Source organism: Phyllostomus discolor, chromosome 8 (genome assembly GCF_004126475.2).
Source record: "Phyllostomus discolor isolate MPI-MPIP mPhyDis1 chromosome 8, mPhyDis1.pri.v3, whole genome shotgun sequence".
NCBI lineage: Eukaryota > Metazoa > Chordata > Mammalia > Chiroptera > Phyllostomidae > Phyllostomus > Phyllostomus discolor.
Genome location: NC_040910.2, coordinates 12,286,198 through 12,312,380, shown reverse-complemented (window position 1 = coordinate 12,312,380; position 26,183 = coordinate 12,286,198). Strand labels below are relative to the sequence as shown.

The following is a 26,183-nucleotide window of genomic DNA, read 5'->3' as shown; positions in this document are numbered from 1 at the left end:
GGGCCATGGGCCTCAGGGCAGACTCCTGAGCCCACCCCAGAGCTGCCGAGTCTGAGTCCCGGCAAGTTCTAGAATCTGGGTTTTAAAAAAGTCCTGGGCCAACTGTCATGTGCACGAAGACCAAGAAGCGTTTGTGTTGTGTCGGGGGCGGGGGAAGCTTCCATCGTGCCTTCCCAGTGGTGCTTGAGTGGAAGCCCTGCTGGGGGGGCGGAGGTGGGGGGAGAGGGGACTCCCGGCGGGGATGTCAGGGGCTGGCCGTCTGCCGCTTCGGACCTGGGGACTTTCTAGCCTCCCCGGTCCTTTTCTGGAAGTGAAGGTGGTGAGAAGCTTTGGTGGTTCCGATGGCCCTTGGCTAGGATTCCCTGTAGTAAAGGATTCAAGTGTCTCTCTGCCTTCTTTTCTTTTTTTAAAAAATCATTTATGAAAGCACTTTTTCTTCTTTGGTTTTGTTTTAAGAATAATGCACCACTGCCACAGAACATGTGTAGAAGTGCAGACAAATAAAAAGAGAACAAAGTTCGCCCCTCATCCCACCACCAGAGACCACCCCCGGGAACCTTCAGCTGAGCTGATTTCCAGACTCGCTCTGTGCTTTGCCGTGTATATGTTACCGGTGTCATTTAGTTCGAAACAAAGGGGATTTTTAGCTTTTGCTCATTTCCTTGGACAGGGAGTATATATTTAAACTTCCCTAGATCACTAAATAATCTTCTATGATGTAATTTCTAATTACGACTTATTATTTCACTTAGTAGATACATACTCGATAGGTTCAGTTACCTATGACTGGACCTTTGCATTACTTTTAGTTTTCTCCCAGTTATATGTATACTTTCCTTTAAATTGTAACCTCCTAGAAGCTGAATTGGTGGACTAGAAAGAATGGAAAATGTCAAGCAACTGACACATGTAGTTTCTCTGAGTAGGAGGAGCTCAGTGGTATGACAGCACTTCCAGAGGCCAAGGCGCTTTGCTGGTGGTGAGTTCTGAGATGGGAAATTCGACAGCATTTACATTTGACTCTAAAATGGATATCAGAGCTTTTCCACCTAACTTACCTTTTTTGCCGTAACCTGCTCCTAACCTAATTTTCCTTGTCAAGCACTACCTGAGTGTCGCAGGGCAGAGTGGCCTGGAACAGCTAGGGAGTCCAGCATCTTGGGATCAGCTGTGTACCGTGGATGCGCTGTTCATGAACCTGAGCGAGCCCTCGCTCCTTGTCCCAGAGGGAGACAGGTCACGAGGGCCCGCAGGTGCAGGCAGGACCTCTGCTCTCCTGCTCACCCCCGGCCAAGGGTTTGGGGCCAGCAGCTGAGTTTACGTCTCAGTGCAGTCACAGTGCAGTGGTGAGTGGGGAGGATGGGGATTGGTATTTCCGGCCCACCTTCCACTTGCCGGTTTCCTAGTGGGTGGTCGGGCAGAGATGACTCTGTCCTGGTGAGTCAGAGCAGGGGCAGCAGTGGAGTGGCCTGTAGAAAGAAATCACGTTTTAGTTGGGGGATGCAGCTTTGAAGAAACACCCAGCAAACCGGCAGTGCCCTCCCAGTCACCTGGCGAGTCTCTGAGCCATATTCACAGTGGGGCCCTCACCCGACTAATGGAAGAAACCAAGGACTTAATGTACTTTTTATTGCCTTTTGGTAATGGTAATCACACGGCCCAGGGTGGGCCCCGCCTCCTTCCGGGATGGGTTGGAGAGCGGCTTCTCTGTGGCCTGGGCACCTTGAGGGTCTGAGGTGAGCCAACAAGTCAGTCAGCAGGGGCCTCCATGGGAAGGTTAAATTCTATTTAGAATGCCCATTTTTAGCATTAGACTAGGAATTGTTTTGTTTAATTTTTGACAACAGAAATACTGACTGGAGATTATTAACATATATTGCACATCTGCACTGACAGTAGACCAAATCGACAGATGGTGAACGATTACACGGAATCCCGTTGCTACAGATTTTGGAGAAAATTCTGAGGCAACGAAGCAGGGCGATAAAGTGAACTAATCAGGTTCCTCATTAGACAGAGATTCCAGATGAAGCCTTTTTTAAAAAAAATCATAAATCACCTTGTAAATGTCCCATATTAAACTCCAAGACTTGATTAAGTTCCAGCCCATCTTATAATCCAAGGTAGTGAAAATGGGTTTCATTAAACCGTAGAATGCGAGCACACAGCTGTCACCGTTTCCCAGGCACAAAGCTGACGGGCTACAAATCCAGTAGAACTCATTTGTTAGTGACAGATACTTTCTAACCTGTGTGAGCCTTCATGTGTTTTATGCGGGAGGTCGCTGGTTACGTCTACATTGATGATCCAGCCAGATCAAGACTTTCCACTTGGACTTTATCAAGATCCACTTGGCCCAAGGGTTTTGAGTCCAGAATGCAGACCTTTAATCCCCTTGGTGGTCTGTCATTGAGTCCTGACACCTGGGGGCCAAAAGAATCAGAAAAAAATTCGTTGTGAGAAAAGGGGCTTTTACTTATGCATTTATTTTTGTGTATATGTTCTGCAGGTGGGAATGCTCTTAGAAAAGGAGCTTTTAAAAATAAGCATTATTTAACATGCCCTAAAAGCTATGGGAAAATCTGTTCATGAGAAAGAGGAGTTTTATCCCCATTTCCCTAGCTTCTTTTTTTGCATCAGGGAGAAAATGAGAGCTTTTGTGTGCAGCTCCACCCAAGCATTCCAGAAGAGTCCTTTAAAATACACATCTAACTGTATATACTTAAAAAACCCAGAGCAGAAGTCGGGTCCTGCAACCTGTCCCTTTGTGGGTTCCAGACACGGCCCCTTTGCACGAGGGCCCTGAAAGGCAACACCCAACAGGCTCCTTAGCCTTGAAAGGGAGAGAAAAGTTGTAAAAGTCCTGCCTTGAAGGAATGTATCTCACAGGAACGTGCTGGCGAAGGGGCTGGAGTGGGACCTGTCTAGCCTGCTCGCAGGCAGAAATCAAGAGGGGGGGCGAACGCTTTAATTGTGTCGCCAGAGCCGCTGCAGATACACCATCTACCTGGGGCTTGCCTTGAGGTTTTCTTTTTCCCTAATGTGCTAAGGCAAAAAGTTTTAATGCACTTATCCTGGTTTCCAGTTGATGAAAATCCTATTATAAACCACCAAATGGGTGTCTTCAGAGCTAAAACACATGTCTCCCTTTTGTTCAGTACCTCTCCTGATGTGGTTGACTTACTTCATCTCTCTCTCTCACACACACACACACACACACACACACAGTCCCCTAGTGCAGATGGGGTTGCAGTTAAGCTGTTTACGTCCTGTCCAGACTCAAGCCTTGAAAACACTGAAGGGGTAGAGGGTGAAGGCGGCAAAGCCCTGGGGTCCAAACGAGACGTTTGAAGGATGGCCGTTGTTTTCAAAACCATCCCAGCGTTCAGCTTGGTAAAATGAATCGGGATCATGACTGTTTTCTGTCTCATATGCATAATGCAGCAGCCAGGAGTCCTCTCCTTTATGGCACCATGAAACTTTAATGAAAATCAAAGCATTCTTTCACAACGAGGTTTCTCAGCCCTGGCCCTGTGGACGTCCTGGGCTGGACCATGTTGGGGGCAGGCTGTCCTGTGCACGGTACGTTGCCTAGCAGCATCCTGGCCTCTCTCTACGAGATGCCGGCTGTACCCTCCACTATGACAACCTAGTGTGCCTCCAGATGTGCCCAGTGTCTCCTGGGGCATAACATCACTCTCAGTGTGGAGGTAATGGCTTAGAAAAACAAGCAAGATGATCCTAGCTTGTGGTATGAGCTGCAGTTTGATTTGCTGTTGGATTTGGTTGGAACAGAGTCAGAGAATGTCAGTTGGCTTCAGAAAGGTCTGAGTGGTTCCTACAGAACGTGAAAGAGCTGCGAGGCTCCCTTAGTGCTGCTGGTCCGGGGCTGCTGCTGGGCAGGGGCTGCTGCTGGGCAGTCCCTGCAAAGTAATACTCTCTGTTTCCTGTCTCTGTTCAGGTGACGATTGTAGAAAAGGCGGACAGCTCCAGCGTGCTCCCCAGTCCTTTATCCATCAGCACCAGGAACCGGATGACTTTCCTGTTTGCCAATTTGAAGGACAGAGACTTTCTGGTGCAGAGGATCTCCGACTTCCTGCAACAGACGACCTCCAAAATATACTCGGACAAAGAGTTTGCAGGGAGCTACAACAGTTCGGACGACGAGGTCCGTGGAAGTCTGGGTTCGCCCCGTTCCTGAAGGGTTCACCTCCTGGCCCGTTTTGCTTGACCTTCAGGCTTGGCCACTGAGCTAGGATTACACCGCCTGCGCTCGTGGCAAGAGCAGCGTGTCATTTAAATCCTGTGGAACGTGTACTGGGGACCGTAGAGCTGAGCAGAACCTCACAGACCATCTGATCTAAACTTCTTATTTTGCGGTGGAAGAGTTATTAAGTCCTTTGTCCTGGTTACACAACACGTGGCTCCGGCCCATGTAGCGACATTGTCAGGAATGGGACCCAGAAGATATGTCACTAGGTCAAGTCACAGAGCAAGTTACTGGCAGCTAAAACATGTAGTAACGATGAGCTGACAAGTAGCATTCCTGTCCCTGGGCCCCTGCCCCCGTCGTATGTGGGCATTTTGCAGGCACTGGCGACTGGAGAGGAGGGGAGGGAGGTGGTCCCATGAGCAGCTGACTCAACCACAGCATGCTTTGCATACACACCAGTCAGAGAGACAAATGGCCAACTGATTCATTGCAAAAATGCTGCTGAAATCCAGGGAAAACCTCCTTTGAGGATAGAAGTACTCTAGCCTGTGGCCCATGCGCCTGTCTAATTTCCACCGAAACGCTGGCTTGCGGCCATCCTTCCGTTCTTTGTAAAGCGAGAAACATCCTGGGAACCATGACATAGCCCTTGCTGTCTGTAGGGCACACCGCAGGGCCGCTGGCCAAACCCCCCTGTCTGCAGCGTCTTGTTCCTGTCTGCGTCTGCAGGTGTATTCCCGGCCCAGCAGCCTCGTGTCCTCCAGCCCCCAGAAAAACTCGAGCTCCGATGCCGAGGGGGAGCGCCAGTTTAACCTGAACGGCAACAGCGTCCCCACGGCCACACAGACCCTGATGACCATGTATCGGCGGCGGTCCCCCGAGGAATTCAACCCAAAATTGGTGGGTCCCTCCTGCTTTCCCCAAAGCTCTCACTAGATATGCATGTGAATAGACATTTTCCTACATGGAAAGCAGATCCTGTCTCAATACGTCATTAGGTTTCAGAGTGGCTTTTCACGGGTGGAGTTATAGAGGGTATGGGCGACATTTTTGTGTCTTGATTTCACAGTTGTTTAAGTCGACCAACAGAGAAGTTCCCAGCGCACATTTAAAAAACATAACTTACTCTGGCTTGGAGACATAGACATGAGACCATTAATGTAACTTGCATTCTGCTGACCTGCCTCGGGGAAGAGGAGTCTGACTCGGGACCAGAAAGCTCTGTGGCAGACCTGCAGGACGGGATCGATGGGTCAGATGAGGGGAGGATGTCCCGAGAGCTGAGCGCTTTGTTCTCGGGGGTTCTGTCCCGACCTTCGCTTCTCCGGTCACTAGGGAGGGTGTCCCGACTTCCCATAGAACTTCCCTGTGTCCTCGAAGAACTCTGGGATGTAGTCACACGTCATTATCCCTTTCAGGCCAAGGAGTTTTTGAAGGAGCAAGCCTGGAAGATTCACTTCGCCGAGTACGGGCAAGGGATCTGCATGTACCGCACGGAAAAGACACGGGAGCTAGTGTTGAAGGGCATCCCGGAGAGCATGCGTGGCGAGCTCTGGCTGCTGCTGTCAGGTACGGCCGGGCTGGGATGGGGCAGCGCCAGCCCCGGGTCTGCAGGACCTCGGGGCTCCCCCTCACCACCAATCACACGCGAGGGCTCTTTCAGACATGCAACTCCAGTACAGAGCTAAATCTCCTTCCCTGGCCAGAGTGTTGGAGTCCCTTGGTAAAAATATTCGGTGATCCAAACATTGAAGCCTTCTCCACCTTTGAGTCCTGATAACCTCTTTTATTTCTTCACCAACATTATTTAGGAAAATAGAAAGAACTCAAAGGGATAGAGTATCATCCTCTGTGATTTGGGGCATCCTGTTTCCTGTCCCAGCTGTGCCGACGTCCTTGATCATGTTCAAGTGTGTGGCACGTGGTCAGGGCCGTCACTGGGGTGGAGAGAGGGAGGAAATGGGAGGAGTCAGGAGACCTTGTCCTTGGCTTTGGCCACCGCCTGAGTTTATGCTTATCACTGGAGACGAAGGGGGCACTAGACTCTGCACCGGAACTGAAAGCCCTCACGAACCATACTCAGGCTCCGAGCGGGAGATGTCAGGAAGGGCAGAGCGGACGAGTCGTGACCCCGTGGGAAAGATGTGGCCCCCTTCGCTGGTCCACCAGCCATGCTGTTGCTGGAACAGGACCCTGCAGGTCAGCCCTGGAGCCCTGCAGCCTGGAGGTCCTCCGGGCTCCTTCCTCCCAGCCCAGTCTGTTCCAAAGCCCAGGGCTTCCTGCGGCTGTCGCCGTCTTTAATGTGTGAGTCAGTTGCTCTGCTTGGGCAGAGGCTTGACATGTAATCATCCCACACAGGGGGACGTGAATATTTTAATCTGAACCCAAGGTGGTCTGACTCTAGTGCTGTTAGCAAAGCCTTTCATTTTAAAAGTGACATTAAAATCAGACGAGTTTCCAGACTTACAGGAAAGACTTAGCAAAAAAAAAAAAAAAAAAATTCCTCACAGCGCCTCCTAAAAGCAGATGTCAATGGTAATTGCCCATAATGAGATGTAGTATCATCCCAGAAGTAGGGCGACAGAATCCTGAAAAATAATTGGCTTTACGTGTTCCACGTAGAACCAGTTTGTTTTATCTTCGCTGGCAGGTCTCGCTTTTCATTTCCGGGAGTAGAGCAGCCCCGGCCCCTCGTTTGGAACCCAAACACGGTCCTCACTGTCCCGCCCCGTGTCTTCCCGGGTTCACAGAGCCGGTCACCCCAACCCCCGATCCAGGTCGCTGACAGAGAGAACAAAACATTCCGTTTTCATTTTCCTTATTCAAATTGGAAGTTATATTTAGCTCATTATAGACAAAAAAAAAAAGCCCTTGAAACAAGCACTAGGAAACAGCATGCAACAGCACACGGCCGCAGAGACGCGGAGTTAGACCCAGTGTCTGCTCTGTGACTGATGAGCTACGGGAGGCCGCCAGAGGCTGAGGGGTCCACACGCCGCCTTGACTGGGCAGGTAACCAACCCGGCTCCTGATTCCGGCCTGTTCCCAGGGAGAAGGGAAGGCGACACGTGGAAGCCAGCTTGCTCCTCCAGAGAACCAGCTCCCTATAGGGGCGCCCCACCTGGGTCCTGCCCTGCTTCCCACGGCCCATAGGGCCCAGTGGTTGGCCGGGCCCTGTGTCCCCATTGAGGGGATGCGCAGGCCAGACAGCAGCGAAGCCTCGCAGATCTCCCTGGAGGACAGCGAGAGCCAGTGTTGAGTGTCTGTCGGCCAGATGGCCTCATCCAGGGCAAACGTGAGAGGCAGTGCCGGCTCTCTGGGTGACCTTCAGGGACAAGGACAGGACAACGCAGGGGCTCTAATTTCTAATCGGGGAAATGTGAATGAGTATATAGGTGTATGTTTTCACACGCACACATATATACACATGTTATATAACATAAATATGTGTGTATATTTTGTATATATTTATATATGTATGCATATGTAGTTTACACTTTATATAAATTATATAACTTAGAGAAAAGTATAATTTATACTTACATAAATTACATATAATTATATTTGGGTTTAGAAATTTGTGTACAGGGCTTTTCTCTCTTGAAGGATCTGAAACGGACATCTCTCCGCCCCCCCCCCCCCCCCCCCCGCGCCCTCCTGCCAGCCAGCCCCCCACCAGCCGCCCCCTGCCGGCCCCCTGCCAGCCCCCCGCCCGCCCCCTGCAGCCCCGCAGGGCTCCCTCCATAGCAGTGAGTGGCTGACCGCTGCTAGGAACACCCGCACCCCGCAATCTAATACTCCCTCCAGCTATCCCATCACCTCCTCTCCCTACGGCTTCATACTCCTCAGTAGGGCTATTTAAGGTCTTCAGAGCTTACATTTGGCAGTTTTCAGAGTTGTTCTGAGGAGCAAAATCTCCCTTTTCAGGCGAGCGCTTACGGGAAACCCCACTAAGGACAAGCAGAGCCGCTGTGTTGGAAGGGAGGGCTGAGGCCCCAGCTCAGCTTCCTCGGCGGGCACCTTGCTCTGCTGCTCGGCAGCGCCCCCTCGGGGTGGTCTGCGGAAGTGGCTCGGGCACAGCTGCCGCGCTGGGAGACCTCCGCCTGCAAGAGGTTTTTAAACAGCCGGCTTGCTGTGCAGCTGAGACGAGAGGGGCCCCATCCAAGTGTCCGCGAGAGCCGGGGTTGCAGCGCACCACATTACCCGTGGGGCTGCATTGGCCTTTCGCACGTGTCCTTCGAATGGTCGGGAAAGGGAAGAGGTCCCTTGGGTAAGCTGAGGCTGTAGACCAAGGACGGGACTCCCGCGTTTTGACGTGGTGTCTGTTGGGTGTTTCCCAGGGGCCATCAATGAGAAGGCCACGCACCCTGGGTACTACGGGGACCTGGTGGAGAAGTCCATGGGGAAGTACAATCTGGCCACAGAGGAGATCGAGAGGGACTTACACCGCTCCCTCCCAGAACACCCTGCTTTCCAGAACGAGATGGGCATCGCTGCTCTGCGGAGGGTCCTAACGGCTTACGCTTTTCGAAACCCGAACATAGGGTACTGCCAGGTAAACGGCTCAGATGGTCTGCACTGATGATTGTTTTACTGGCCCCTGAGTGGTAGGGGAGGCTGGGTGGTCATGAGCATTGCCACTTCACTGCAGCCGGCTTTCTCGGCCTCGGCACTGTCGGCATTGTGGGCTGCGTCATTCTTTGTGCGGGGCCGTCCTGTGCTTCGTGGGATGTTTAATGACATGCCTGTGCACTAACATGTTGAGCAGCATCTACCCACTAAAGGCCAGTAGAGCCTCCCGTGGACACTGCCAGACGCCCCCTGCAGGGCAGCGTCTTCCGGCCGAGAACCACTGCGCCTGAGCAGAGGAGCCGGGAGACGCGAGCGCCCTCACTAGGCTCACTGCGGTACAGCAGGGTGACCTCAGAAAACCCCTTGCGGGCTCTCTGACGCAGGCTCCCCACCCCACAGGGTCACGGCGATCCCGCCGGAGCACGGGGCCTTTCATTCTGCATCCTAGCTCCCACAGTGCTCCTGCTCTGTGCCCCCACCCCCCCACAGCAGTCCTGTCCTGAAGAATATAGCGTGTATGTGCTGTGGTTGCATTTTAGCACACAGCACATTTAAAAAACTGAAAGAAAACAAACGCTAAATTTGATATAAAAACTGTGTCGCCCCACATTCCAACTAGAAGTATGTCTTGCACTGGCACAGATCCCACAACCGAGAAAGCTCCGAGACAACGTGGCCTTTACAAAGGCCTTCCGGGACCGTCTGGAGAAACGCTGAAGGTTTATCCCTCTGCACACACACACACACACACACACACACAGGCGTGCCAGGTCCCCCGTCCCCACGCTGTTCCCTCGGTTGGAGAGTGCAGTTTATACACACCCCCAAGGTGATCAGCTAACCTCTGCCTCTTATTTCCTCTCTCTGACACCAACATTTAAGCCCTATGAGAAGTGCCACCACTGTGGTCCCCCTCCCCGGCCCCACCCCCCAATACCCAGTCCAGAATCTGTTACAAAGTAGAACTGTAAGAAAACTTACCTGGACGGGATGACTGAGGAGCCAGCCAGGGCCACAGTCAGGCCACGGAGCAGAACAGCCTGGTTAGTTTTCAAGTGGAATTTTGGTAATGACTTCGTCTGGGAAAACACTGAGTAAGGCCTACTACAAGAAAGTGCCTGTTAGGACCAACGCTCCTTTTTTGACATTTGCATTGTAGAAACCTGATGAGCCGTTACTGGTTTCTAGGAGATCAAAGAAGTCCAGGAGTTAGTTGGCTTCCGATGTAATGGAGTTCATATTTATCTTTTGATCTGCCTTTTTTAATTAAGAGGACTATTAAAGTGTGTGCACCTTATGGCTCCTTCTGAGCTATCCGATAATACCTTTTAATAAAGTAGGCTACTCTAGAATTTAAGTCACACTACTTATCACTGGCTTCTTGATCCAGATGGAAAGAATGGGCCAGGGCTCTGAGTTTAAAAGGTTTCATTGTTCTCCGAGGAGAGCCTTAAGCCAGGTGTACCTGGTCCTAGAAATTATTAGTACCGGTTGAAAAGAAAGTCTGTACCTCACTGAGTTAAGGATTAAAACTCTGAGAGTTTAGCAAATTAAAAGCTTTGTCAAATAGCCTTTGGGCAAAGGTTTTGAATGAGGGCTTTGCTGTCTCCCTCCTGGCTGAACATTGGGGTTCCTGAAAGACCCTGAATGGTTACATGCCAAGGACTGAAGCAGGTTTACATTTTTAAAGGGTTGTGAACAAAACAAACCTCAAAAGACTGTGTGTGTGTGTGTGTGTGTGTGTGTGAAGTTCACAAGGTCCTTAGATATTTCTGTGCCTGGGCTTTTACAGAAAGAGCCTGCTGGCCCCTGTGAGACCAACTCAGTGCTGGTTTAGGCTAACAAACCGCTCATCTGGTGGAATGTGTTTGCTGACCTCCCTTGCCTCCTGGCAGGCCATGAATATCGTCACATCGGTGCTGCTGCTGTATGCCAAAGAGGAGGAGGCGTTCTGGCTGCTGGTGGCTCTGTGCGAGCGCATGCTCCCTGATTACTACAACACCAGAGTGGTCGGTACGTGGGCACGGGCCCAACGTCTTAATGCGGGTCTCACCAAGAAGCTGTTGCACAGTTTCCAGGCACCAGCAGCCAAGGGCGCCAGACTACCCCAGTTTCCAAAGTGGGGATGAGAGGCTTGATCTGTACGGGTTGTATGTACAGCAGCCCCTTGGAACTTAAGATAATATGTACCTATCTCTGTTATAAAAATTCTTTCAAGACCTAGTTGATGTGGGTGTCACTCTGTGACCCAGGAGAGCTACACCAACCTCACTGACCGTCAACCCAAAAGGTCTGGCAAAAAGTTTTTCATGCAGAGGATAGAATCTGTGGAAAGTGGAAGTGTCCAGGAAGGGCTCTCTGGAGTGGACAAAAGAGCCTAAAACAGCTTGTCCAGAAACCGAGTTTCCGAGGTGTTTTTCTTCAGAACCGGTTTCACTGTGGAGCACACGACACCCGTGAGCATTCACACAACATGTGGCGGTTGCTCTGCCCCTCCCCGCAAGGGTTAGACGTTCGTGCTGGCAGGACCGGCTTTTTGCGGGCGGCGTAGTCCAGTGCGGGCTTTGTGCTTTCCCCTCGTGTCCTGTCTCCGCTCATAAACCTGTGCGCCCTCATTGGATTCGCTGAAATTACTCTCCAGAAGTGTAAGTGGATCATGAATGTGTACAGCTGGCATGCATTTACATTTTTTTAAAAAAGTCATTTAAAAAACAATTTGTATGTGGGGGCCATACATCCAGAAAAGTGATTTAAAAAATAATAAGAATTTGCTGAGACATGGAACCACTCAGGTATACATTTCATGCCCAACCAAAAATGCTGCAACAAAGTAACTGATTGTATGTCCTGCAGTCTTTGTAAACTGACTTTCCAAACAACCCTCCTAGTGGTCATATTATGGCTTTTTATGGTGAGGAGAGCGGGGCAGGAAGACCCAGAAGGAGGAGATGCAGCCAGAACCAAGCTGGTGACAGGGCTGTGTTGACACCTTGGTCTTAACATAGTAACATAGTAACTAGTAACATAGAAACATTGCAACATAGTAACTAGTAACAAAAACATAGTAACATGTAACATAGTAACTAGTAACATGTAGTAGCACCAGGACAGTTACAGGAGGGAGCAGAGTTCTGTCAGCAGCAAGCATGAACTGGACTATTTTAGTCAAGCCATTTTCTGGGGTGCATGAGAAAGGGCAAGGGGTTCGCTCAGCGTCCTTGTGCCCACCCTGCTGCAGGTGCGCTGGTGGACCAGGGTGTCTTCGAGGAACTGGCGCGAGACTACGTCCCCCAGCTCTACGACTGCATGCAGGACCTGGGCGTGATTTCCACCATCTCCCTGTCGTGGTTCCTCACCCTGTTTCTCAGCGTGATGCCCTTTGAGAGCGCCGTTGTGGTTGTCGACTGTTTCTTCTATGAAGGAATCAAGGTGATATTCCAGCTGGCGCTGGCCGTGCTGGATGCCAACGTGGACAAGCTGCTGAACTGTAAGGACGACGGGGAGGCCATGACCGTTTTGGGAAGGTAGCGTACTAAGGCTCCTTGAAAACCACGTCTGGTTCTTCCTTGTATTTGGTTGGCCAGAAAGTCTGTTTAGTTTTTAGCGTAAAATAAAAGATGCATTTTTCATTTTCACCAACAAATTTATTGATTTGGGTATTTTGAGTATGTCAGCTCTCTCCCGAGTGGTGTAACATTGATTGTTCTCAATTAATATTTCAATTTGATTGCTGTCGACTTCAACTGGTCTACCCATCCTTGGAGCATCATCCAGCAAGAAATCTCCAGCACAAAGCTTTGCAAACCGCTTTTGACATGTTGGATCAGCCACAGCACCTTCTCCATACTCTGCACAAATCTTTTCTTTTGTGTTTCAGTTGGAGTTTTACCTTTCTTGAAATAATAAAGCATGATATGCAAAAATGTTGTATATCTTCTTCCATCTTCAATATTAAAAAGGCTACATAAAAATTCACCAATTTTGATGTTTTTTTAAATGCACACTGATATGACAGCTGTCACAATGCAATCTAACAAAATTAACTTCGAATGAAGTTAAACACAGCTAAATGCTGCTAGAGCCATCGTATGGAAAAAAACCAAATGAACTTTTTGGCCAACCCAATACTTCCAGGGGTGTCTAACTCCTGGCCCCCAGGCCCCGTGCAGCCCAAGAAAGCGATGAATTCGGCCCAACACAAAATCATAAATTTACTTAAAACCTTTTTTTTTTTTTGCTTATCAGTTGTCATTAGTGTTTGTGTATTGAATGTGTGGCCCGAGACTCTCACATTTTCCCAGCGTGGCCCAGGGACACCCAAGGTTGGACATCCCCACTGGTCTGTGTCCTGGGTGTCATAAGTCTTACCTGGCTTGGTTCCCGCTTCCCTTGGCAACTGAGGATTTATTTTTTTTTTAAATTAAGATAATTTCACTTGGTTCTTAAGGATATTCTAGTCTTTTTAAGATTTTATTTATTTATTTTTAGAGAGGGAAGCCGGGGGGGGGGGGGAGAGAGAGAGAAACATCAATGTGCGGTTGCTGGGGGCCATGGCCTGCAACCCAGGCATGTGCCCTGACTGGGAATCGAACCTGGGACACTTTGGTTCGCAGTCCGCACTCAATCCACTGAGCTATGCCAGCCAGGGCTGACATTCTAGTCTTTTGTTTGCGCGGTTGGAGTTTGCAGGAAATGCGTGGAGAACCGTAATGGGAGAATTCCGGCTCGGCCGCCCAGTGACGCCCGGTGCGTTTCCTCTCCCAGGTACCTGGACAGCGTGACCAATAAAGACAGCACGCTGCCCCCCATCCCTCACCTCCACTCCCTGCTCAGCGACGACGTGGAGCCCTACCCCGAGGTGGACATCTTCCGGCTCATCCGAACTTCCTATGAGGTGGGTCCGCTCTCCTGGCTCGGCGTCGCGGCGCTCCGAGTGCTGCCGGGAGGGGGTCAGCTGGACGTGTGCTGCACGCTTCACGGCTGACCCTCGCGGCGGGGGGCGGGTGTCTGGGTCCTGTGACCTGCTGAGAACTGGTTGCTGCAGCAGGTAGCTGCCCTCTGGCTGGCAGCTTTGAGCTGCAGAGGTGGAGGACTCTGAATGGGGCCTGTGACTTCTGCTGGGTGTCCGGCCAGGGAGCAAACGGCATGACAAGCTCTCGCTCTCCGGTTCTGTGCTGTGCCCACCCTGAAACCTCTGGGTGGTCTGATGTGGTCTCAGGAGGTTGGCCTGCACAAACCGGCTTACTTCCTGTCCTCCGGCCAAGCACTCGGGCCTCCCCTGGAGTAGATAAGCCAGTCCTCATCCGTCCAAGGCTCTCAGAACACCTGCACCACCATCCTATGGAAGAGCCTGCCCCACGACTCCTCTGGAACCGGTTTCAGAACCACTAATGTTTCTCTCCTTCTCTTTCTCCCTCCCTTTCCCCTGTAAAAAAAATAAATAAGTAAAATCTTTAAAAACAAATCATTTCCCTGGGACTTTTAGAAATTTTGGGTGATTATTCTTCCAGAAAAAGAGCCCAAGTGATTAAAGGCCATAGTTTTTACACCGGTAGGGCTTTTTTTTTTTTTCCCTAAAGGAATCCCCTGAAACCTTTGTTGTTAAGAGAATTCTGGGCCACAGTAATAAAGCTTAGTACATGGAAGCTCAGCCTCACTCCTGACAGCAGATGAGCTAGTGCCATGCTGGAACCAGTGCTGGGCCCGGGTTTACTGGGACAGAGAAGGGAATGGAGACAAGGCCAAGGGCGGGTTTCCAGTCCCGTCCTCTCTGGCTGACCCCTCACGGTGGCCCTGGGGCTGCCCGGCATCCTGTCCCCGGACTCTGCGATTTCCCCCCTCTGCCTGGGAGGATAGCCCCTTTCACGTCCGTCAGCGCCTGCGTGACCTCGTCTTTCTGCACGCGGTGCTTCCTTTTACTTCCCCTCCCCTCCGGTTAGTGCCACCCCTGCTCACACGTTTGCAGGGGCTTCCCCATGCCTGCCTTACAGGTTGCCCTGCAAAGAGCATCCTAAACCCTGGCTTACTTTTTTCCCTCCTGACCTTTGAATTCGTGGCTCTCAGTGTTTTTTTAACAAATTTTTTAAAAGATTTTATTTATTTATTTTTAGAGAGGGAAGAGAGAGAGAGAGAGAAAGAGAGAGAGAAACAGAAACATCAACGTGCGGTTGCTGGGGGCCGTGGCCTGCAACCCAGGCATGTGCCCCGACTGGGAATCAAACCTGCGATGCTTTGGTTCGCAGCCCGTGCTCAATCCACTGAGCTACACCAGCCAGGGTGTGGTTCTCAGTTTTCAAAAATAATTTTAAAAACTTTTAAGCCCCTCTTTTAGAAATATGAATTCCCAGGCTCCATTGCAGACAACATCAGCCCGAATGTCTGGGATGAGGCCCAAGAATAAGTGTTTTTTGAAAGTCCCCCAGCTGACTCCAGCGCCCAGGGAGGGCTGGGCACCATGCTGCCCTAGTTGCAGAACGGGGCCACTTGGCACGGAGCGGCAATAACCTGGTTTGGACTGATGCCTGCCACCAGCATGTTTGGAGGTTCGAGCCACTTGTCTTTCTGTGCTTCAGGATAATGAGCCTGGAGAGTAGAAAAGTAGGAAAAATACTGGAAGCACCTTCAGCTTTGAGAGCCGGTGAAGTGCTCCCCAGTCGTTGGTAGGTTGCCCTGACACACTGACCCAGTTTCTCCTGGTGAGTGGAGATGATCGCTACTTAACGCCTCCAGGGGAAAATCCTCGCCCGTGCTCTGCCCTCCCCGGCCCCTTCCAGAGGGGACTGTAGTGACAGGTTGATGGACAGTTTTCCTCCATGCGGGAGCGGCGGCTGAGGCCCTGCCGTCCTGCAGAGAGAGTTACCCAGAAGTAAAAGACCAAGTCCCAGCCTCAAGGTGGGTGCAGACACCCAGATGACCTTCCTGAAAGGCACAGGGACACGTTAATTAAAGACCTTACAGCAGGCTTATGTCCACCACGGAGGTTCCTGAAGTTCGAGATGACTCTGTCCAGCAGGTTTCATCTGAGAAGTATGAATCAGGGAAGGATGAGGCTGATAAAACACAAGGAGGACTTTGTGCAAAAGGATAGGCAGTTACGCAAGTTGAGGGTGTGCTGAGTTTATGAGTGATGGCCGTGACCGCTACCCCTCGGTGGAAGCCTGCCCTGCGTGGGGCAGGGTGCTGGGGGCTTCCACACAGCCCCGCCGGCTGAGTGTTAGCCCTTTTCAAGGGCAAAGGTAAGTTGAGAGCGGTTGAGCTAGTTTTTCTAAGGCACACAGCTCGACCATGGCCACGTGAGGATCCAAATAAGAGCTCCCGGGCACTGGAGGCAGAGCAAGGGTGTTTGTCAGGACCAGAGGGGATGGCCAGAGATCTCAAGACTCAGCCCCGACGCTCTCCAAGGGTTAGAGGAGGAGGAGACTGCAGGGAGACAGGAAAGAAGTGGCCGGTGACGTATACAGAGAACCAGGACAAGGAGATGCCGTGGAATTAATGATTGTAGTGATTATGCCAGTCACCATGATAAGCAGTTTATACGTTTTCACTCTTTTATTAGGTGAAGTCCGGGCTAGATTGTTGCAATAATGGACCCCAGGCTGGAGGGAAACGAGATACAGATTTGGTTTTTTCTCTTACTGTTCAGTCCTGCGTAGGCAGGTCAGGCCCGTTAGGGAGCTCAGCAGCCTCGGGCCCAGGCGCCTCCTCATCCACTCTTGAAACACGTCTGGTCCCTATGGGCAGGGGGCGGCGTGGCTGCGCTCCTTTCCCTCTGAGGGCCATTGTCACAAAACTTCTGCTCACACCCTATTGGCCAGAATCTAGTCCCCTGGTCCCAGTGGGCTGCAAGAGGCGCTGGACATTTCTCCCATGTCTCAGGATTGCATCTCTGTTGATCCTGCAGACAGGACTGTGTGAGTTAGCAGGTGTCTCAGAAATGCCAACCTCCCCATGGAGGGTGAGCAACAGGGGAGCGGGAGGAGGAGAGAGGGGTAAAGGTACAGAGAATAAGAAGCATAGATGGTAGGTAGAAAACAGACAGGGGGAGAGTAAGAATAGTATGGGAAATGTAGAAGCTAAAGAACTTATGACACATGGACATAAACTAAAGGGGGGGATGTGGGTGGGAGAGGGTGTGCAGGGTGGAGGGGAATGAAGGGGGAAGTGGGACAACTGTAATAGCATAATCAATAAAATATATTTAAAAAAAGGAAAAAAAAAAAGAAGTGCCAACCTTGCTGTTTTCCAGAAATTTGGGACTATCCGGGCAGATCTGATCGAGCAGATGAGGTTCAAGCAGAGACTGAAGGTGATCCAGACCCTGGAGGACACCACGAAACGGAACGTGGTGAGTCCTCCCAGAAGCGGCCTGCGGCCTGCTCTCCCCTCAGCCTCCCCGCTCTCCTGCGGCTCCGAATTCCTGCGTGGCGCACGGACGGTGCCTTAGAGGAGCAGGAACTTCCCCAGTGTGGCATTGTCGAGTTGGTGAAAGTCACTGTATTTATTCTCTTTACAGGTACGAACCATTGTGACGGAAACATCCTTTACCATCGATGAGCTAGAGGAGCTCTATGCTCTTTTCAAGGTGAGTTTCGAAGTAAATTCACGGGCATCCAGGGGCATAATGAAGTTCACTGTAACAATTCAGTTCTAGATTGTTCTGTTAATTTTAAAAAAGATTGCTTGGATTACAACATGCGTAAATAGGAAGATGGAGCTGAGAATATAAACATGTGAAAATACAGCCCCCTTTTCATGCCCCTGCCCACCCACCACCTACCATCCAGAGCTAACGTAAATGTCGGGGAGGGGGCTGTTCACCCCGTCCACTCTATTTGTTTCATCTTTCCGGTCTTCCTGGCCTGGGCTACCTTGTTTCCAAGGGCGGAAACAGGGAGCTTTTAGCTGGATCCCGCCTTCTCTTCTCCTCATGCACCGTGGCTCCTACGCATACTTTTCTAGAGCTATTTTCAGGTGTGTGAAATACGAGGCCCACACGTTTGTAGCGTGAATACCGTGTGGCCAGGGTGATACCTCTGTGACTTTGGTGCCCCGGAGGCAGGGGGTTTGTGGGACACCGAACGATGAATTGGGGAAATCAGGATTTCACCGTGATCTGCTCTGGCGCTTGGGCTGCGTGACCTGCGTAGGCCGCTCGACCCCTGGGCTTTACCATGGTCCCCTAGAGAACCAGGTGGTCACGTGGCCCGAATTACATCCTTTTCAGGTTAACATGCTCTTTATTTCTTTTAAATTAAAAAATGTGTTTATAGGAGTTATTTCTTAAAATTCTCATGAGGGTGTGTGTAAGAGGAAGAAGATGAGGGTGGGGGTTCCCTTTCTTCCCTCACCTGCTTCAGTAGCCGAACCAGATCTTTCGCGCCCGAGGTGAACTGCAGAGGCAGTTGTGGTGGAGCTGGTGGGACAAGAGCAGGAGGAGAAGACAGGACCGGAGAGCAGAGCAGTGCCCTGGGGATGCACGAGGGTTGACCAGAAGCCTAATTCCAAGCTTGAGGGTGGGCCTTTTCTTCCTGCTATCTGTTCTGGGACCAGATCCCCAGTACCAGCCCACAATCTGTTTTTTTCAGGCAGAACATCTCACCAGCTGCTACTGGGGCGGCAGCAGCAACGCGCTGGACCGGCACGACCCCAGCCTGCCCTACCTCGAACAGTATCGCATCGACTTCGAGCAGTTCAAGGGGATGTTCGCCCTTCTCTTTCCCTGGGCCTGCGGAACTCACTCGGACGTGCTGGCCTCCCGCCTGTTCCAGCTACTAGACGAAAATGGAGACTCTCTGATTAACTTCCGAGAGTTTGTCTCTGGGCTCAGTAAGGATGTGGCGGGATTGCACGGTGTGGGAGGGGCCGATGGGGTGGGTGCCCCGTCGTGGTCAGCGCAGCCCCCAAAGACTGGGGTTAGGGGGCAGGGCAGCACGCTGTAGGGTTTGCAAACCTTGTGAAATTCATTTTTTGCTAATGGATATATTATATGATTAATTCATTGCCTTCTACATTAGATAGTCCCCAACACTGGTTAAAATACATTACCAGAGAATTCATAAGACGATAAAATGCCAACCTAAACACAGACCATGCAGACTCCACAGGAGAAAAAGAAATGTGTTGGTGGATTGCTTTTCTTTGAAAAAAAAATATATATTACACATATATACACACATATATATATGAAGTATATATAAGGTATTTCACAAAACTTTATAAAACCATTTTGTGGTGTTTTTGAGAAAGGGCTGAGAAGACCCCGACAGCTCAGTGGTGTGCAGGGAAGTCTTTTCTCTCTGTCGTACGGGAGGAGGGGCTGCCCCCCCAGAGCACACACCCCACCCTGTTCTAGTGCCTTCTTGTCCCTTTGTAAACGAGGGAGAAGAGCTGCCTTGTGGGTCGAGCTTGGCCCACTGATGATGAGTTGCGCATGTAGCGGGCATTAGGTCAGGCTGCCAGGATGAGATAAGAAGGAAAAATGTGTTTATTCCAATTGTGCCCTTCTGTGACCTTGGCCCACGTACTTTAAAATGGCCTGCCCTCGGAGAGGTGAAAGTGTCACGCATGGAGCCGCTGATGATTCCAGCTCGTGCGCTGAGTCTTTAAGAATAGTGGCAGGAGGACTTAAAGGCCAGAGAAAGCTGATGGTTTTTTAAAAAGCAAAGGGATGTGGAAGAGGTTCTCTTAAGTAAGATAAAAATGACTTGTGTAAAGAACTTATAAATATGTTTATAAAGGGGGACATGGAGGGGCTGGCCTTTGTTAAGTGCAGGTGCTGTTCTGATGCTTTAGAATTTGTGCTTAATCGTGTGACCCGGACAGCAGCCCTTTGAGGTGACCAATGGCAACGCAGCACTTACTCTGTGCCGGACACGGCCCCAGGGCTGCCTGCGCATTGCTGAGCCTATAGGCATAGGGCTGCCAGCGGGAGGTTGGACCCAGGCGTCCTGGAGGCACGGTTTGCGCGGTTACTACTAGCCTTCATTACCGACCTGCTGGTTAGCATCGTCCCCATTTTCAGTTAAAGGAATGGGAGCTCAGAAAGGTGAAGTCACTTGCCGGGACATTGGTTTTCAGAAAGTCAACATGTATCTGTTACTGGACAACTCCATTAGCACTTGCTGGGCCCAGGATTCTGATGAGTCTGGAAAGCTCATTTTTTCCTAATTACTTAATGCTGAGGACAGCAAACAAGATGTATGTGCGTGTGTTTTGGGGGGGAGTGGGGGGAGAAGGCGATAATTAATTTTTAAGTACACAAGGAACACCTAAGCCCATTCTGCTTTTTTAGAAAGTGAGACAAGGTAAATACTGGTGTCCATAAAAAGGGTTGTTTTTTTTTAATTGTCTTTGTGCAAGAACAAGGAAGAGGGAAAAGAGGCAGTTTCTGCATGTAGAAAGTGATAGAAATAAATATAAATATTTAACTTACTTAGTTCCGTTAACTCCAACAAAGAGAAATACTTTTCAAAATCTTCAAGAAAGGGAAGATGGGTCCAAGACAGTGCAAACACAGAACGAGAACATGTAAGCATCCCAAAATGCAGTGGGGTTCCTGAGCGGAGTAAGCTGTGCCCCAGATGCCGGGAGAACCCCGAGCCCTTGTCAGACTGTGGGCCACAGGCACTTATGGAGACGGGCGAGTAGAGCAGAGAAGAGAGATTCTGTTCACGTCTTTGAAAATTAAAAAAATGAATTTTGGTAAAGACTGGATCAGTAATTTCAATATCAATCCCCAGAAAGATTCTTCTAGAAATCAGGGACCAAATAGATGGTCTGTAAGGAGTTAGAAATAAGGAGTTACCCTCAGGAGCCGTAAAGTAGCCATATCTCCTTCTCCCGTCACGTTGCTTGAAAGGTAGGGTCTTTAAACACGTCACAGTGGCCGTGGCTCGGCTGGCCCTTTGGCAGATGACTCATTGTAAGTGGAAAAGGAGGGAGGGTGTGGGAGACGAGGATTGCGTGACGGGCTGAACTCTGCCCCCAAAGGGCAGTAGCTCATGAGTCATTTTCAATGGAGAGTTCTCTAGCACCTTGGGCTTCATATTAGCCTCTGTGACTGTTTCCTGATTTAAAAGGAGAGTTATTGTCAGGACTAAATGGAATAATCCAAGTAAAGTTCCTAGAACAGAGCCTGGCTCAAAGGGGTTAGTTACCGTTGTCACTGCGATTACTAGTTACCCTCCTCTCCTTGCCTCAGCAACTTAAAACAACGAAATCCGAGAGAGCCTTCCAACTAGGAGACACAAAGCTAGGAGACACGGCCGTGTTACATGACAAAAAGAAATTTAAAAAAATAAGAGGAAGAAGATTGGCAAAAACAAATGGACAGGGGTATATCAGAAATCCTACATTTGAACAAATGACGATGTGAAACCAGACATCCTGATTTCAGAACTCTTAGCCTACACACGCCCTGGCCGGGCCTTCTGTCACCCAGAGGCTCGGTTTCCATTGGCCGGAAGTGGGGGTTTCAGGGGAATGTTAAGCCCGGGGGTTATTGCTACACACGGTGCATTTCATGTTTTTGGTGTTTTTGGACTTCCAGATGCCGCCTGCCACGGGGACCTCACAGAGAAGCTCAAGCTCCTGTACAAAATGCACGTCTTGCCTGGTAAGTGCGCCACGCACAGCAGCACAGCACACCTGGCTGGAAAGTGTGTGTGTGTGTGTGTGTGTGTGTGTGTGTAGGGGGTGAGCTGTTTGCCTCTCTCTGATTTACAAAATCACTCATTGGTCACTACGAATGAGCCGAATGATGACTCTTCACCTAACTTCTGAGTCCGTGTGTCCCCAAGTCTGTGGTCACCGGCCTGTCCGAAGCACGAGTTGGGTTAACAGTGAAGCTCAGACCTCTGCCAGAGAAGGGACGGCTGGCACTCGGCGACACACGGGGTCCCGGGGAGTCTGAGGTTCCGAGTCGCGGGGAGTGGATCTAACACTCACAGAAACCAGTATGAAAGAGGGAGAGAATTTACGTTTTAAACAGGGTTGGCCTCCAGCTGGGATCTAACAAAACTAAAAATGTTTTTAAAAAGAGGACGACTTGGCACCAGGATAGAGACGGGATAAAAGTGTAGATTGGGACCCTGTGCAGCCTCCTCCCCCTCCCCGGTCATTCCTTTACCGAGTGAAGCACGAGGCCGGGAGCCACCATCCTGCCTGTATGAGAATTCTCTCTCCTGCCCCCTCTAGAGCCCTCCTCTGATCAAGACGAGCCAGACTCTGCATTTGAAGCGACCCAGTATTTCTTTGAAGATATCACCCCAGAGTGCACACACGGTAAGTGACTGTCCTCACGGGGCACTGTGTTTCTTTCCCACAGAGCCCTCTGTTTTGGGGAAAAGTTGCTTCCAAAGCTACTCAGTCAAAGAAGTATATGGCTATGACTATGTGATATGTTACTTTCTGGTTTTCTTAATTTCTGAAATTGTAGTTTATATTCAATATTATTTTGTATTAGTTTCGGGTGTACAGCATAGTGGTTGGACCATCCTGTGCTTTACAGAGTGGTCCCCCTGCTATTGCCAGCACCCACCTGGCACCACACTCGGTCATCACAGTATTACTGACTGCATCCCCTACGCTGTACTTCACCTCTGCGTGACTGTTCTGTCCCTGCCGTCTGCACTTCTTAATCCCCTCACCTGTTCACCCAGTCCCCAACCCCCCCCCACCCCCCCGGCAACCGTCGGTCTGTCCTCTGTGTCTATGACTCAGTTTCTGTTTTCTGCGTTCCTTTATATCATCCTTTAGATTCCACGGATAAGTGAAATCATGTGGTATTTGTCTTTCTTTTCACATTTTTGAGTTGGATACTATTGGGGAGCAGGCACTTCGGCCCCCTGAAGGGACCGTGGCCATTGTGTCCCCCAGCTGGGACAAGACATGCCTTGCCAAGCGGTAGGCTTTGCGCCCCCCTCCCCCCGCCAGGCTCACTTGTTAACAAGGTCATTCTGTTAAAAAGTGGTTTCCCTGACGGTCATAGTTTTGAAATGCCAGGTTATAAATCTGAAGGAATTTTATAACAGACAACATTTGTTTCCTTTTATCAACACAGGTTTTAATGTCTCTTTAGAAAGTGAGTTTTTGGTCTTTTGTGGGGCCTGAAGGAAAATCAGTTGCATGTACGTGAAGTTAGGATGCCAGTAGAACAGAGTGGGGATCGACACCCATGGGGCGGGCAGGCCTCACCCTTCTCCAAGTAGTGGAGACGACATCCCTTTATTTCCTGATTGTACATTAAACCCCAGTCGTGACAAAACATTCTGGGGGAGTTGTTTCTTCACCTAGAAATCAGGTTGTCACATAAATTATGGGACAGCCTGTAAACTTTGATTCCAGGGAAGCAAACAATAATTTGTCCAGCAGAAGTGGGTCCCAGGCATTACTCGGGACACACGTACACCCAAAAATGGTCTGTTATGGATCGTAGGTTCGAACGGCACTTGGCGTGCTGGATTTTTGTTTTTGTTTTTTGCTAAGTCAGGCCACTCTACCTGGTGGTTTCTCTGTGTTCTGCTGCAAATGCTAAGTGTGGGTTTGCTGCACACAGTCTGATTTTTCGCCCGTTTCTTGGCAGTGGTTGGTTTGGACGGCAGAAGCAAGCACAGCGCGGACGACGGCTTTGTGACTGTGAGCCTGAAGCCGGACAGAGGTACAGACTCCCCCCGTGTGCTGCCTGCCTGCTGGTCGGACACTGTTTCTTGACCTTGGAACACTGACTTTTTCACATTTGGGTTTTAGGGAAAAGGGCAAATTCTCAAGAAAATCGCATTTATCTGAGGCTCTGGACTGCCGAAAATAAGTCAAAATCAAAGAATGCAAGGGATTTACCAAAACTGAACCAGGTAAGTGCCGTCTGTTCATTTCAAACCCAAAAACTGTTTTGCGGTCACAGGTCTGTGTAAAATAAGTACCCCTCAAAGGCAATGGTGACTCGGGGCAGTTAGTACCTAGTTACATCTATTTTGTGCCTCAAAAATATGTTGTGAGAGAAATGTGAATCAGGGAACCGTCGATTTTGAGAGTACACGTGTCATCCCAGTCATTAGAAATACCCTCAGAGACTCAACAAAATGTGAGTGCGTGCTCTTTTCAACCCACTGAGCTCAGCTGTGAAGGTAGCAGACAGATTTTTCTCCTTAAAATGCAGAAATGTAATGACAGACTTAAAAAAAAAAGTAGGTAATTATAAGACCGCATGGAAAGGCTAACTTTCCCGACAGAAAACAGATAAATCCTCTGGATGGGGGTGGGAGAGCTGGCCTTGGAAAAGCTGCGATGCCCCCTACAGTGTGTAGGTGTTAGAGGAGACGAGGTCAGGGGTTTACTTACACTTACTTACACTTACGACACTTCAGCAAAGGACAAGCACATTAACACGACTGTGCAGTGCGGTCGGCCTTAATTCTAGGAGATGGATGGGTACACGGAGTCCATTATTTCATTCTCTCTACTTGCACGGATGTTGGAAGTTTTTCAAACTGTAAAAAATGGAACCATCCATTGAGAGACTTTCAGTGAGGCTTCCACCCACCCTATGCACAGGACTTGCGGGGGATCTTCCGTTGTCCTACCGGGAAACGGCCTGGCAGGCACCTTCAGCCCTGCCCCTGAGCTCTCCCCGGGCGGTGACGTTCTTTGTGCTCTTTATTCGACACCCGTTTTCAGGGGCAGTTCATTGAGCTCTGTAAGACGATGTATAACATGTTCAGCGAGGACCCCAACGAGCAGGAGCTGTACCACGCCACGGCGGCTGTGACCAGCCTGCTGCTGGAGATCGGGGAGGTGGGCAAGCTCTTCGTCACCCAGCCTGGCAAGGAGGTGGGCAGCGGGCCCTGCAGCCAGGGCATCCCGGGTGTGCCCTTCCCCAAGAAAGGGCCCGGCGGCGGCGGTGGCGCGCCCTTCGGGGTGGAGCCAGTGGAGCCCCACGCGGCCAGCTTGGCGGGCGACGCCGAGGACCACTCTCTGGGCGGACAGATGGAGGACATAAAGCTGGAGGACTCGTCCCCGCGGGACAACGGCGCCTGCTCCTCCATGCTCATCTCCGACGACGACACCAAGGACGACAGCTCCATGTCCTCCTACTCGGTGCTGAGTGCCGGCTCCCACGAGGAGGACAAGCTGCACTGCGAGGACATCGGGGAGGACACGGTGCTGGTGCGCAGCGGCCAGGGCACCGCTGCGCTGCCCGGGAGCGCCAGCCTGGACCGGGACTGGGCCATCACCTTCGAGCAGTTCCTGGCCTCGCTGCTCACGGAGCCCGCGCTGGTGCGGTACTTCGACAAGCCCGTGTGCATGATGGCCAGGATCACCAGTGCCAAGAACGTCCGCATGATGGGCAGGGCCCTCGCCTCGGCCAGTGACTACGAGATCTCCGCCCTGTCCGGCTGACGCGCTCCTCCCTCCGCCGGCCTCCTCCCTCTGCCGGCCGGGAGGGGCGGGGCGGGGTCTTTTTTATGTTCTCTGTTGGGGTTTCTTTCTTTTACATTAAATATTTATTAGGGCCCGGCTTGGAACCTAGCGTTTTCATAATATCATACAGTGAAGACTTGGAGAAATATTTAACACCTCGCTGTAGGTACAGTGCACTCTTGTTGGGGAAGGGGGGGGTTACCAGAATACAGTTTATTCAGTGAATTCCAAAAAAAGATGAATCTGTTCGTGATATGTGTGTATTATAACTTCTTAGTCTTGCTGTTGAGCTATATACATGGTTTAAAAAAAACAGTGCTGCTTAATGCTAAACAAGGCAGCAGCCATTTGCGTGTTCGGGCTTTTTAAAAAAATCAGAGCCGGAAGGAAAATGAAGTGGGAAAATGAAATGATCTTAAATGGGATAGGCGCTGTCAGCTAGGGTAAATCCTATACCATTTTGGGGAGCACTAAAACTATTTTTTAAGATTTGAAATATATTTCATAAAAAGTCCTGTATTCAAAAATTATATTCAACAGAAATTCCCCTGCAAGGGAAAACATTTGAGATTCTAAACAATTATGCAAGTGTGGTTTTTATGCGATGCCAGAATAATGGTTCTATTTGGTCAGTTGGGACAAACAACAGACCAGTTTTGCATTAAAAAAAACAGTTGTTATTTGTGTCAGCTGCCAGAATTCAGTGGAAATGAAGTCTTGTTATAGAGTCAAAGTGGACGTGAGGGTGACAGAGGGCTCGGGAGTTTTTTTTCTCTTTTTAGAAAGACTGATGCTTCTGATACTGGATTTTCAGCCTCTTATTACTCATTACAAAGAAAGCAAAAAAATAAGTAAACTTTACCATCTCCATAGTCTCCGTAGATTCCAGAAACTAGACCATGTATCACATATGACCATCTTTCCAATTAGATCAATGTCGTGATAATGTCAGCTGGAAAAAAAAAAAAACAAAAAACCCTGC

General features: G+C 50.2%; 1 protein-coding gene across 2 annotated transcripts in view; it reads left to right on the top strand.

The window, feature by feature from the left end:
- The window catches only part of TBC1D9 (TBC1 domain family member 9), a 74,583-nt gene extending 48,426 nt beyond the window's left edge, over nt 1-26,157 (top strand). Inside the window, exons 7-21 of one of the 2 annotated variants that reach the window (XM_028520012.2) lie at nt 3,962-4,168; nt 4,943-5,113; nt 5,632-5,782; nt 8,554-8,768; nt 10,681-10,798; nt 12,024-12,309; nt 13,550-13,679; nt 17,031-17,129; nt 17,298-17,366; nt 18,370-18,610; nt 21,333-21,398; nt 21,980-22,066; nt 23,367-23,441; nt 23,531-23,634; nt 24,458-26,157. In XM_028520012.2, coding sequence (XP_028375813.1) covers nt 3,962-4,168; nt 4,943-5,113; nt 5,632-5,782; nt 8,554-8,768; nt 10,681-10,798; nt 12,024-12,309; nt 13,550-13,679; nt 17,031-17,129; nt 17,298-17,366; nt 18,370-18,610; nt 21,333-21,398; nt 21,980-22,066; nt 23,367-23,441; nt 23,531-23,634; nt 24,458-25,180 — 2,742 coding nt within the window. In that variant the 3' untranslated portion in view covers nt 25,181-26,157. The remainder of the gene's footprint in view (nt 1-3,961; nt 4,169-4,942; nt 5,114-5,631; nt 5,783-8,553; nt 8,769-10,680; nt 10,799-12,023; nt 12,310-13,549; nt 13,680-17,030; nt 17,130-17,297; nt 17,367-18,369; nt 18,611-21,332; nt 21,399-21,979; nt 22,067-23,366; nt 23,442-23,530; nt 23,635-24,457) is intronic. The other variant, XM_036031835.1, reaches the window with a different exon arrangement.
- Nucleotides 26,158-26,183: the final 26 nt, after the last annotated feature.